The sequence below is a fragment of the Buteo buteo genome, chromosome 3 (assembly GCF_964188355.1).
Source record: "Buteo buteo chromosome 3, bButBut1.hap1.1, whole genome shotgun sequence".
In the NCBI taxonomy this organism is placed as follows: Eukaryota; Metazoa; Chordata; class Aves; order Accipitriformes; family Accipitridae; genus Buteo; species Buteo buteo.
This window is the reverse complement of record NC_134173.1, coordinates 9748721-9763351: the sequence shown is the minus strand read 5'-3', so window position 1 is coordinate 9763351 and position 14631 is coordinate 9748721. Positions and strand designations below refer to the sequence as shown.

Sequence of the window (14631 nt, the reverse complement as noted above, 5' to 3'; positions counted from 1 at the left end):
GTGATCTGACAGGTGAAGAAGAATTCCTTGTAGTTTTGTTCCTTTTGTAAAGCTTTTGTTAACAGAAACATGATCCATTATAAAAATAAGATTTAGCTAAAAGTTTCCTTTCAATTTCAGCATAAGATGCAGCTATTCTTGACTGGTTGCCTGTGTGTAATAAATACATTGTAAAGTCACAGAATAACAGAACCATGTAGTTGGAGGTCATCTAGTCCAACCTCCTGCTCAAAGCAGATCCAGGTAGAGCAGGTTGATCTGGGACTCACCTAGTCAAGTTTTGAGTTTCTGTGACCCTTCTGGAAGATGTGTTCCAGTGTTTAACCACCCTGACTGTAAATTTTTTTTGGTTATATCAAGTCCCAGTTTCCCATGTTGCAACTTGTGTCTGTTGCTTCTTGTCTTCCCACCTTGTTCTTCTGAGAAGAGTTGGGCTTTGTCTTCTCTACACCCACTCATTCAGTTAATGTAGACAGCAGTAAGTTCTGAAGTTTTCTTAAGGCTGAACAAATCCTGTTCTTCTCTCCTCGCCTGCTATGTCATGTGCTCCAGCCCTCTTAAGTGTCTTGGTAGCACTTTCCTGGTCTCACTTTGGTATGCCAATATCTTTCTTTTCCTGGGGCACCGAAAATTAGAGAGAACTTTGCCTTTGTTGAACTTCCTGAGGTTCCTGTCAGACCATTTTTACAGCCCGTCAAGGTCTGAGTAGCCGTCCTGCTCTCCCCAGCTGGTACCCTCTGCAAACCTCCTGAGAGTGCACTCTATCCCATCATTCACTAATCAAGAAACTAAACAGGGTTTGTCCCAGCATCAATCCCTGGGGGACGCCACTGGTCACCGGCTGCCAGTTGGGACGTTTTTATGACACCTTTGCATATGCACAAAAGGGTTCAGAATAAAAAGAATCATCTTAGGATGTGAAGTCAAAAAGCAGATGGGAAAAACAGGGGCCTCCAAAATAACTTTCCTCAATCAATCTTTGCTCTGAAGGTATCCTACACCAGTCATTATTTTAAGGAAAGTATCAACCTAAAGATGAGCGTCTGCCTCACTACACTTACAAATTAAACATTCCTTGCTGTAATTGTTTCAGACTGATGTAATGCACCAAAACATATATGATTACATTCACGTGGATGATCGCCAGGATTTCTGTAGACAACTGCACTGGGCCATGAATCCTCCCCAGATGTCGTCTGGACAGCAACTACAGACAGAAACAGGTGGGACTGTATATATTGATTGGAAACATAGGCACCACTGTATAGAGGTAGAATTGTATTCCACCTACGCCCATGTCTGTTCCATGTCAAGCCAGATTCTTCACTGGTAAGCTGCATAGTGGCCATTTATAATGTTATTGTCCCCTAGGTGATGTTTCTTCCTGATTCTTGACGTTTATAAGGTAGTGTGTGCCATTGAAGCTACAAAATTGATGTTTCCTTTCCTCTTCTCTGACTAAAGTACCAACGGATATTCTTATACACGCAGAATGAACAGCATCAGTGTTCATCCTACCAACCTTTTGTTCACACTGATCAGGACATTAGTATTGCTCTCATTAATGCAAAAATATCCCATGCAAAAAGTTTCTGTACAGTACCACAGTGGCAACATCACTTTCTGCCACTTGTTTTCCCATGCAAAATTATGTAGACAGGAGTCTTCAGAAGAACAAGTAGGTTTAGCAATGCTTTTTTTCCTCTGAGGCTGTATTTCCCTGGGATGGCAGGTGGATACATGTGCTAAAGGTTTCTCCTACATGAGTCGTTAAGCTGAAATCATGACTACAGAAAACACAATGGGGTTGAAATTGTTAACTTTATAAAGAATTATTGATCCCAGCAAAATGTATGCATTTCACCATAAGGTAAGGAAGTAATTGAGGAAAGAAATTGAGGAAGCACAGCCTCCAGATGGGTGGGGAGAGACTTGCAAATAATCTGTCAGCAGCCTTTATGAAGTCCTCAGGAACACAGTCATGAAACTTTGGTAGAATTTCTTACAGTTTCTGTGTTTTGCAAGAGTCTTACAGATATGTGAGGAACTTCGCAAGATTTTGTAGGAAGTATGCAGAGAACAAACTAAACAATGTGCATTAATATTTCAAACTATAAAAAGTTACAAATATTTGCAATTTTTGTCCTAATATATACAGTGGAGAATTTCAGTTCCTGAGTTCATACTTCTGTACAAATACTTGTGTCTTTTGGGAAATAAGTATTCCAAAAGCTATGCACTTGTAGTCCAAAACTGGAAAATGCTTCATTAAAAATCAAGGAGGCAACAGCTGAACATTAGCTAATCAGCCACTGTTCATTTGTTGTTTTTTTTTTCTTGCATTAGCATTTTCCTTATTTTGTTCCTTTTTCTAATGTATTTTCTGTGATCTCTGATCTCAAAACCAGCAACATCTGTTACCCTGCTTTGCATCATTAAAAATCACAAAAACTCAGGAAATAAAAAAGTCAAAGTTTCTGAAGAAACTCACCTGAATCCCATTGTAGAGCTTTTCTTCTTTCTTTTGGTAGAGCATGTGCAGATGTATCTATACATGACACAATTTAATATTTGCCCTTCCATAAAGTAATTTTTAGCAATTTCCATAAGAGCTTCTTCAATTGGCTACAGAACATTTTCGTTCTTTCTTTAGTGTGGTCTGATATATATTACCTCCACTGTTGTTCCTAGGAGAAGAATATATTCTCAGTAAATTATTTAAAGCACAAGAGAATGACAGCACGACAACAGATTATTCTTCCTTCTTAACTCGTTGTTTCATCTGTCGAGTTCGCTGCTTGTTGGACAGTACTTCTGGCTTCCTTGTAAGTATAATTTCACTTAGACAACTGTAGTCATGACATATTAGATTTTAATTGCTTCATATGAAAAAAATTTCAACATAAATATTGAACATAAATACTATGGAGAGCCATGGGCAGGATACAGTTTTCATTTGCTGTGCACTAACAAGAAACACCTGAAGACATTTATTAACATGTGTAAAGAGTGATGGGAGAAAAGAAGGTTGTAATATTTAAAACAGAATCTATAAACTTTTAGGTTTTAAGCTCTTTTGGACAATATCTGTCCTTGATTTGTACTGGGCCTAGCACAAGGGTGGCAAGCTTGAGTTTCAACCGTTAACATTTAAGCACAAAGTATTTGCTTTAAGGAATGGGAATAATGATGATCCATCTTCCCCTTTTGTAAAGGATCCTTTAATAATAAAAACCGGAATTAGAAAGTCTCTCACACGCTCCCCAAATATCCTTACTAGGAGTGGGTCATTTCTAGAAATCACTTCCCCATTTGCTTAGTAAAGACCAGTGCTGTTTCTTCTTACGACAAAGTATGGCACGTGCAAAGAAAATGAGAGGGTCAGCACGACACAAGGAAATGCAACTTCTGTCTCAGATGCTCATTTGCTGGAAGACTATGGGTCTGAACAGATGTACCAGTTAGTCATTTGTGCATCCCTGTTTTAATCTTACAGCTCTGGAAAATGCCCAACTCAAATGGACTGATTTTTCTTTGGTCATTTTGTGGTAGGTAATTTTTTCACCAAGAGGCAGCAGCCTGCTATTAACTTGATCTCTGCCTTCTGGTCATATGGAGATTTGAGACAGGGATGGATGGTTCCTTCCAACCTATGTACTTTGTTTCTGGCTATCTTGGGCATATCTTTTCCCCTGGTGTCTGCCTGCACAGCCCTTGGGTTGTACCAGTCCATATACTTCTGTTGTGGTTTAACCCCAGCCGGTGACTAAACACCACGCAGCTGCTTGCTCACTCCCCCCACCCAGTGGGATGGGGGAGAGAAGTGAGAAAAAAATAAAACTCGTGGGTTGAGATAAAGATGGTTAAACAGAACAGAAAAGGAAGAAAAAAAAGTAATAATACTAAAATTGCAACAATAATAAAAGAATTAGAATATACAAATCAGGTGATGCACAATGCAATTGCTCACCACTCACTGACTGATGCCCAGTTAGTTCCTGAGCAGCGATTTGCCCCTCCAGGCAAACTCCCCCCAGTTTATATACTGGGCATGACGTCACATGGTATGGAATATCCCTTTGGCCAGTTTGGGTCAGCTGTCCTGGCTGTGTCCCCTCCCAACTCCTTGTGCCCCTCCAGCCTTCTTGCTGGCTGGGCATGAGAAGCTGAAAAATCCTTGACTTGATATAAACGCTGCTTAGCAACACTTGAAAACATCAGTGTGTTATCAACATTACTTTCATACTAAACCCAAACCACAACATTATACCAGCTTCTAGGAAGAAAGTTAACTCCATCCCAGCCAAAACCAGGACAACTTCCCAGAGAAAGTGCAGAGCAAGAGGAAAGAAACTCAGGAACCATCTCACTGGAGAGAACAGAGCATGGAAAAATAATAGTTCCAGCTTCAGAGTGAGGCACAGAGGAAATAGCTGTTTGTGCCACCATACACTGCCCATCTCGGCGAACAGAATATAACATGAAACTTCTACTTTAAGTACACAGAAGAGAAAAAAAACCACCAAAAACCAGCCTCAAATGTCTCATTTTACCTTTGATAGTACTGCTGCTCACCATGCTTCTGAAATGGCATGGTTTAAATTGTATGAAGATAATTAAATTCCTAGGTTTTGTCCCTGTTTCAGAACTGGTTTTGGTGTTAAACAACACGCTCCTAGGTTGTATTTGCATTTTAAATGTTTATACACTAAACGCTTAAGCTAATTCTATTGTTTTTTTGTATAACAGACAATGCAGTTCCAAGGCAAACTAAAGTTTCTTTTTGGACAAAGGAAGAAGTCTTCATCAGGAACAGTATTGCCACCTCAGCTGTCCTTATTCTGCATAGTGGTACCGCTTCTGCTCCCTTCTGTGACAGAAATGAAGATGAAAAGCCTGCTTGTGAAAGCAAAACACAAAGCTGATGATGCAGCAGCAGTGAATACAAAGTATTTTCAAATTAATCTTTTAGCAGTTAGTAAAGTGTACTATGGGCTTTATGTTTATGAAGCATGTAAAAAGCACAAATTAGGCTAAATAATTCTCCATTTTAAAACTCTTTTCTAGAAAAGTGAATAATTTATCTGGATTTAACTATATAATACATAATAACTATACTGTAATGTAGTATACTTTATATATAATATATATTAAGTATTGTTATATATATAATTTTCTATAAAAAACGGAAAGTTAGGATATCCTCCTATCCTTCAGAAGTTACCAATGCAATAAGTCATTCTACTAGGTGTAAAAGTGGAAAAGGAAAAGTATTGTTACTGAGAGTTCTCAAATTTCAGTATCTTCTGGTAGCACAATTATTTGGACTTGGGCATTTTGTTGGCAAACAAAGGAAAAGGAAAACTTTAGAAAGCTGAATGTGCGTGTGTGTGGGTGTTCACAGAGAGTCAAATGAGATGTATTTGGTGTATGTATTTATCTTGCAACAGAAGGCTTATGAACACATAAGTCTACAATTGCACTAAATGGCCTGGGGCTGATCACTCGGTAGCAATCACAGAAGATGAGGACAGATTGTGTTCAGACTCATTTCCTTCCTAACACTTATTTTCGTTACTCTTCTATGATTGAATTTTAGTTGATGTTTGGGGCTAGGATTATGTTTTCCCTTATTTGGTTTAATATGACCTTACAGCAATGAGGTCCATTGCTGTGAAGTAAAATGCTCATCAGTGTGACTGACAGCATCATAATTTGGCTTTTAATTAGAATATGCTTGTGTATGTGTGGATTTACTATCCAGACGTGTAATGTTGTTCTAGGACATACATCCTTTTGACAAGAATTAAATTACTGGAAGGCTGATATAATGGACTATGCAGGCTTTTGGAACCAAGTTGGAAAGCCATTTCCACTTGCTAGTTTTTCAGTGGCCCAGGTTAAATTAGTTGATGATCAGAATTCAGCTCCTAGAAGAGAGGTGCTTTACTTAAGTTTTACTAACTGACTGGACAGTGGCCAAGGATTTGACAAGAATGAAACGGGCATTTAACTTCAGTGTTTCCTTTGGTTCAGGCCTGAAACATGCTGGCCAGGGATGGTGGGCAAATTTATATAGTAATTTCTTTTCTGATGGTCTTAATAAAGGGAAAAATTTGGAAAGCAATGTTATGGACTTTGCACCCTTTCCAAACCCTAGTATGCATTTTGAACTAAAGACTGAAGAAATTCATTCAAATCATATGATGATTGTTGCAAATTGAAGTCATGCTAACTCTTAAAGTCCATTGCTGGTCAGTGTGATGTACGTACCTTGAATGTACCTTGCATAGGCAGAGCAGAATATACACAGTATATGTCTCAATTCAAGCTGAAACTTATTATTCCAGATATAGTAAGTTGTGAGCAGAATATTCCTAAACATAAATATCCCTCTTAATTGAATGCAGAATTCAAGTCATACACTAGTTTGACCAAACGAATGATGCAGAAACCATAAGTCTTTGCTAATGGTCAACAGCTTGAAGATCACATCTTTCAGAGTTTGTGATTTTACTGTGTTGTCATTCACTGACAAGGAATTTTCCACATTTTCTGTCCTCTACAGCTCCAGTTCCAAAGGTAATTCGGGTCTGTGTGAAGCAGCAGAATTATATGGAAGAAACAGTCATCACGAAGGTGCAGCTTTCGCTAATGTGTTACAGATTGCTGAAAACCAAATCAAAGGTGTGTCTGCTAAGTAATTCTGGATTATATACAGTTTATGGAGAAAAAATCTTGTCTTTTCTTTTCTCCTGTTAGGTTTTCCAGGTTTTGGTTCCAATGATCTCTTTTTTCTTCTTTCTAAAACCCCTTCTGTAAAAAAACGCAAAAAAAATATTGACCACCTCAAAAGACAGTATTGAATTAGTCTGCTATTTTGGCGTAGGCAGAAATACCATGATACCAAGTTTACGGAGATATAAACAATCATAGTAGATAAGAATACTCAAAGTATGCTTTCCTAAATATGGCAGCACTGAATTTAACATGATTATGTGAAAGGCTTAATAATAAATGATGATATCTATCCCTCTCTGAGGAAAACCGGGTAATAATTAACAAATGCTAGTTTTTCCCAAAGCTCAGAAAACAGAGGAAAATTAGACTCTATTTTCTTTAAAACTTATTATTTGCTTGCAGCTTTGACTCATGCTTTTCCAGTGTTTGGCTATGGCAATATTATAAGAGTCTATGCTGTATTTCAGATTTTACAATGGCTAAAATTTTGATGGTGAGTCTTCCCCAATGGGCAACTTCTTCTTAGGTAGAGTTGTACTCAGCCTTCTGTCATACCTGCTGGAAACCTTTAACTTCTTTAAAACCATTCCTCTGTCATAACTCCATTTTTCATGAACATTTTCTCATTGGTATAGTACTATTACTGGGAGGGAAAAACAATAATAAACTAATAATACTGAAAAATCTTTGGTTACAATTTAAGTGTTTCTAATTGCCTCATCAGGTTTTTCATATTTTATTTTTTAATGTAATTTGCCTAGTTCTGTGACATATTTTAGCTTGTACTTTCCTGTGCTATGATGCCAGGGCAGCAAACAAACCTGTGAACATTCACCCGTAGTTTAGGTAAGAAAAAATATTAAACACTGCTTGTATTAAAATAGATTTTCTTTTATATTGTATAGCAAAGAATAATGGAGAAAATGGCATTTCTCTAGTCAAAGTACAAACAAATGAAGATCACTGGGTCTGGGTTCAAGCTAACACTCAACTTCTGTATCGAAGTGGTTGTTCAGAATATGTCCTTGCCCAACAGCAAATGGTGAAGTAAGTATATTTTCCAATACTAAAAAAAAAATCTGTATTTTAGAAAAATGAATGTATTCTTTATGCATGAGGTCTTTAAAAAAGACTGTAATGACCTAAGAGAAGAGCTGTATGAGAAGGGTTTAGTTTACTTACCAAATGGAAATCCATTTTTGTTATGTATCATATGAAATGGCTGTTTTAACTGTAAACAATATTTATTTCTTTTCTTCAGTGTTTTTTCTTCTGAAGTTGAGAGTACATACATATTAAAACAGAATACTTCAAAAGTAAATGCTTTATTATTAATATGTTTTGACTTTCTTGCACAAAAACTTATTTTGGCGTTTTGTTTTACTTTGCAGCTGAAACTCTTTGCTGATTTAGTGTCCTTGGTTTTCTACTTTTTAACATCTGATTATGTTAAGTTTTGGGTTTTTTTCCCCTTTATGGATGACAGTTGAGCTCATGTTTTTAGTTGTGGATGTTCAACATAATCTAAACAGGGATTCTCATAATCATTGCATGTTTGTAGATAGATACATTTAGTTGGCTGTAGGCTCAGGCTTGGAGTGGAAGCTAATCTCACAGATGTGCATTCAAAGAGGACCTCTCAACTGGATTTTACCCTTTCCTCCCAAATAAGCTTTTCTTCCTTCCCCCATGGGATTGCCTGTTCCAGTTCCCGTGGGCTTTGTTGAGGTATCTCTTCAAGCTGGTCCAAGGGAAGAGATAAGAGGGTGGACTGGATGAGCAGGGGCCAGGAGGTATACACAGCCACCATCTGGCCCAGTGGAAAAAATGTGGTGGTGGAACTCTTTACCTTTACTAGGGCGGCACAAACATCATCTTGCCGTGTAAGGGAATGAACTTCTATTAAGAAGCAGATTAAAAGGGGCTCTTTTGTATTCAAGTCGTGACTTTTAAATTGTTTTCTCTCTAATTAAGCATGCTCTTAGATGTTTATTTAGTTACATTTTTACCCTCTGAGTGGTTAAAATCCTTCCTTTGTGTTTGATAGTTCGTAGAAACTGAAGTGTTATAAGAGTTGGCCTTGGAGATTATATTCAGTCCTGTCCTCCTGATAGTTTGCAATAGACTTCACTCTTACTACTACTTTTTTTTTCAAATGTATGCTGTCTTTCTGGAAACATACCTGCTTTTGAAGAATTTTCACTAGATACTATTTTACTGTAAAATTCTTCATTTGGGGGGGTCTAAGCTTTTGTGACTATTGCATTTTGTTCAGTCCGTTGCTTCCCAATTAGACCAATTCCTGAGAAGCTAGTTCTGCAGCAAACTTGTATCATACCATTTGCATCTCAAGACTAACAATAATAACAATAACGATATTTAGCAGAGGACTGAAAATATTTAACACCTCATGTTAAAAAAGAGAAAATACTCTGCTTTCCTGGTGTACATTTATTACAGTGGGACATTCTCTCTTTGTAACAACATGGACTCCCTCTACTGGAAAATCCTATACTTGCACATTGAGTTCATACCAAAGTAAAAGTTCTTAATGTGAGCCCAAGAAAAAGTCTTCTAAACCCCCTTACTAGCTCTCAAGGTTTTCATGCTCGGTATCTTACTGAGGTGTCCGCTTCTTGTTCAGAGAGGGAGGGAGCGGGTTGGTAGCACTCATCCTGCCTGGTCGGGAATCAGCACGTTAGTGAATTCCAGACAAATCCTGAACCTGAAGATTGAACCTCAAGTTCTGAAAACTGCTGCATCGGACATGGAAATGCTCAGGCAACTTTCTCTGCCAGAGCTCTTCACTAATGTTGTGTTCTTCAGCTGGAGGTCATGGAAAATGAATTCACTGGCCATCTTGGAAAACAAAAGACAACATGAATTAAGTTAGACATGTAAAACAAACCTACGCCCAATATGAACATCTGTGACTATTCTGGACACTTAATTCAGGCATTTTATTTCCTCTCAGCTAACTCTGCATTCTCAAAACATAAGACCCCCATGGTTCTCCCTCAAATCACTTCAATCAGAAAGTTCTTAAGTGTCCAAATGATTCCTTGTTAACAAAATACATCTCATTTAAGATAGTCTTTGCATTTTATCTCTAGATTTTTCTGCACATAAATATTATTTAGATATATTTTAAGGGAAGAACAAAAGTGTAAGTTAGTTACCATACTGTACTACAGTATTTAAGGTGTTTGTGAACTGTGTCCCTGAAATGGAAAAGTAAATGCATGTCAGAATTTAAATGAAACTGTGCCACAGAAAGGTAGCTGTGCATGCACATTGACGCCCAGGTGCATGCACACTCTTTTTTTCTCTTGAACAAATGCAAAGGTTATACGGATAAAAGCGTGAGAGTCCCATGTTAAGTTAAGGACAAAGTATCACTTGTAATGTATGTCGAGCCACTCCATTTGTATCCCAGAAAGCATGCATTTAGAAAACTCTGATTGACTGATTTTTTTCTACTGTTATTGAAAGGGAAGAAGATGAACAACTGAAGATACCAAGTGGTTTTGCCAGTTTGAAAGGAAACCTGGAGGGACTTTCCTGTAACAGTGCCATTGAAACTCTGGGCCAGTGGAAGCATCTTAACTGGACAGCAGTAAAAAATGAACAAGATAATGTAAAAGTGAAGTTTGAGCCTCATTCAAACGGTGAGTGTTTTATGCAAGAGGAACCTCTCAGTTCCAACACATCAGCTTTGGGCGTTCAAAACAACTGCACCACAAGCAGTAGCTGGACTTTAAGAAACTCAAGCTCTTGTTCTATGAGCCAGCGAATGAACACATGTTCAAACAGGAGAGCTGGATCATTCTACAACAGAGACCAAAGTTTCTTAAATTTAGCACCAACTTGCCCTTCCCACTGGGGGAGTGCAGAAAGCTGCCAGTCATACTCGGGCGTACAACAGCGTTATGCAGAGAACTATGCGACAGACCATCTGAAATTGCAGAGACCATTCATATCTTCAGAGTCTCTCTACGATGCAGCCTTTCCCTTGGAGATGCCCATCAAAACAGAATACGATTCTGATTCTGAAAACATTGCTGATAATTACCTGACGTCACAAAACCGAGCCTGGCTGGATGAGAGTGGCTCGGTAAGAAAGCAGGTGTTTAGCTACCCCAATAGAGTGCACCTCAAAACAGAACCGGACCTCTGTGAGCCAGCCTCACCCTGTCAGAAGCCAAGGCACTGCCTTTACACGCCGCATAACTGGCAATGCATTGTAGCAAACCATCCCAACAACCTAAACCTGAACAGATTTTGCAAGGGTTCACGTAGCAAGGAGGTGGCCCCGTTTTGCCCTCAGAACTCCTCCGGGTGTTTGGAAAGCATGCCGGACCTGCAGCACACAGGGTGCTATGGCCACTTCTACAGTCCCAGCCCAGGGGAGGAGAAAGAGCAGAATAATGAGGTGTTTAAAATGCCGTGTGAATTTAAAAACCCCTGCTTGGTTCAAGCAATCAAGCGTGAACCCCTGGATTCTCCACCATTGTCCAACAGTGGACAGAACAGAGTACACGCGAGCTTCCCTGAAAATACATTAGCAGGTCCTGTGCCTCATAAAACCACTGAATGTACATTTTTACAATAGATTTTATAACATTTGGAATATTTATAATGTTAAAAGCAAGAAGTTGTAGATTCTCTTCCAGTTGGGTTAAGTGAGTTACTAAAATTAAAAGCCAGTGGAAAGATTTTGAGCGTGTGTGTGTGTGCATCTGCGTGTGAGAAAAAACAGACGCAGACACACACTCGTCCTATACCCCCTACTGCCCTTCTTCTAGTGATCTTCGGAAAGAAAGAAAGATAAAACCTAAGGCACAGAAAATAATCATTACTCACTGCACAGGTATACCTGCTAATTTGTCTTCATCATCTTTCCTCTCTTGTCTACAGTTCATTACCAAGGTCTAGCTATTTCTGTTTCCTGCTTTTGTTCTGTTTGTTTTTCTCAAGCTGATGTGATGCCTCTGTGCAAAGAGAAAATGTTTATGGTCTTCATTGTGGCCAGGTTACCTTAGGAATTTTTGCATTTTTAGTTTTTTGCTACTCTAATAAGAAGCATCAGCTATTCCTTTATCTTAACATTAAATTGATGGGAACAGGCAAGGGCTTCCCAACACAACTTAATTTAAAAGATAGCATTAATTAAAACAAATTACTTTCATAAAATGCATTAGAAATTATTTCACTTCAAACTGAAGTTCTTCCCAAGTATCCTTGATAATACTAAGGTTTTAGTACCCATATTTTTCCATTTTGAAGCCATCAGCCTTTCATGTTGCTCTTTGAAAGACTGAGCAACGGGATGTTATCCACTTCTATAAATGAGTTACAAAGTGCTGTTAAATGTACATGAGAAGAAAATATTTCTCCAATTATTTTCCTTGCTGTTACTTGTAATGTTAACAAAGGAAATGCACTTTTTTTATTTGATAGTATCTCTTTGACTGATAGCAGCTTGTTAGACTTCATCACCTGACATCAAAACCAAATCCCACACTAAGATTAGATATGTTATTTTCAAAAGCATCCTAGTTTCATTCCCAAAAGAAAATCTTAATCTCACCAAGAGCTAACTGGAATATGTATACCTTTCAAAAGCACTTCGGTGCACTTTGGTGCTTTTGAAAACAGATCTGTACGCTTTCCTTTGAACCCAGGCAGTAATGTATATCTGCAAAAAAAAAAAAAAAAATCTACAACTTCTGTTTTGGTTTTTGTTGTTGTAGTTTGACTCCTGCACTAACTTTTGTTTTAAAATTGCACTATTTCAACTTTATATCAATTTCACCTATATAAAAACCACATCATTTAAAAAAAGCTTAGATATATATGTGCTTTTTGAAAGAAGCCCTATAATGAATGTTTTCTTTTTCAAAATGTTATAAATAATTATAATGTCTTCATTTCTCTCTCCTATTAGTCACTAAGGACATGGCTTTACATGCTAGAAAAGTGGCATAAACTTCTCCCAAATGCTATAAATATGTGGGATAAGTGTAGTTTTCAGGTAGGGGAATGATTCTGCACCTGGGAGGCTGCTCTTCTCCAAGACCGTCTGTCTTCTCTCATAGAAATTACCACCTGTACATTAGAGTTGGCAGATGTAAAGATATACATTCTCTGCATGTCAGTTAAGTGCTTAAGAACAATGGTTTTATCTGAAATGCTGCACTTTACACTGAAATTGTTGAGATAACACACATACCTTTTGATGACTGTCCTGCAGAAGGCAGAATTCCCAGTAGAAGGCAAGAATGGACAGTAAAGAGGTGCAATAATGTCTTACTGTAGGTCAAGTTAAATCTGCCATAGACCAGCTGACCATACCCAAGCCATGAGAATATCTCCTTTTTTTGTGTCTGGTGTAAATCAGTGCCCTTTTGGCTACATGCTGCCTCTTATTTGAGACAGTTTTGATATCCTTGCCTTAATATTCCTGCCAGTGGGTGCAATGCAACATCAGACCCTGTTCTGAAGTGAGACCACAATGGTGGAATTTATACCGCTCTCTGGTACACCACTGTTCACATCACATAAATTCAGGCCCCATTGCAAAAATACTTCTGGGCAAGCAAACTGGGTACTCACGTAGAGTGAGGCTGCCATACACCAGGGGTGCTGCACAACCTCTGGCTTGTTGATTCACTATCTAAAAAAATGAAAGCAGCAGTTCTTTTAGACTGTCACAGAGTTGCTCTCATAGTCCTTTGCTTGGCATGTAGCAGTGGCACTGCTTATCTCCCGGTGCCAGACACTGTGCTGTGGCTGCAGAGCTGCTGGCAGGGTTGTGCTATGAACCATGTAATACTCTCCAGTCCAGCTCCTTGTGCAGCTGCCTGGCAGAAATGGGATAGTGTGGAGACAGGGTAGCGTGGGAATAGATGGCTCGGGGCAAGTGGAGGACACGCCAGCACGATTGCTGGAAAGCTGCTCGTTTGATTCCACGCTTGGACACACGGTCACACCCCTCTGAATGAGAGCACCTGGGCCTGGTTTTGCACTACCTTGCACCTTCTCTTGTCATTTACATTGATGCAACATGCCTGTAAATCACTATTATCCTCATCTGGGCATGCTGGTGCCAGTTTGCACAATGTTAAGTGGTTACACCAGGTGCAACTCTGTAGAGGACTGTGCCACTGAATGCCTTGCCTGTGCTTAGAAAAGTTTCTTGGCATGACTACATCGGGAGAGCTATACCAGCCAGATTTCTCTCTTCAGTGCCGAAACAACTTATACTAACAACAGAAGTTCTCTACACATCTCTCCACTACAGAATAAAGGCTATTTTGTCAACATAACTCTATCTACTCTAAGGCTTTCCTGGTTTATTTAGTTGGGATGATTTTTATTATGTTCCCAACAAACCCAGACACTTGTCACACATCTTATTTGATATTATAGAGGTAGATGAAGCTTCTGCCTGTAAGAGAACCTAATCTGACATAGGAGATGTAACGGCCTTCTTCTAGGAGGATGGACGAACATGTGACTCAAAAGTGAGCTGTTGCCTTTGGCCTGCCCCCTGTGTAAATGCAGTCAGGTTTGCTTCCTTATCATTCCATAAAGTCCGAACCCAAGAAACACACACTTATCCTGCAGATCATGTTTGAATTTGGGCCACTTAATTTGTGGCTGAGTTGTTATTCCAGGTCTCACATGAAAAAATGTGGTATCAGTGGAATTCTTTCTAGTCTAAGTTATCACACACACACTCAGCAATCTCCTAAGAACTGTGCTTATAAAGAGATCAGCAGTTCATCCTCCTTTTTAACAATGGCTAACCACTCTTGGCAGTAAACAAAGACCAGTTCCTTCTAAGTACTTGGTATATTGCACCATTTGGAAAGAACAGAGGAATTA

At 38.8% G+C, this 14631-nt stretch overlaps 1 protein-coding gene across 1 annotated transcript in view; it reads left to right on the top strand.

Annotated features, from left to right (window-relative positions):
* The window catches only part of AHRR (aryl hydrocarbon receptor repressor), a 68330-nt gene extending 56977 nt beyond the window's left edge, over window positions 1-11353 (top strand). Inside the window, exons 5-10 of the mRNA XM_075022784.1 lie at window positions 1094-1223; window positions 2692-2825; window positions 4750-4949; window positions 6569-6687; window positions 7647-7788; window positions 10234-11353. Of these exons, the coding sequence (XP_074878885.1) occupies window positions 1094-1223; window positions 2692-2825; window positions 4750-4949; window positions 6569-6687; window positions 7647-7788; window positions 10234-11353 (1845 nt within the window). The remainder of the gene's footprint in view (window positions 1-1093; window positions 1224-2691; window positions 2826-4749; window positions 4950-6568; window positions 6688-7646; window positions 7789-10233) is intronic.
* The last annotated feature ends 3278 nt before the right edge of the window (window positions 11354-14631 follow it).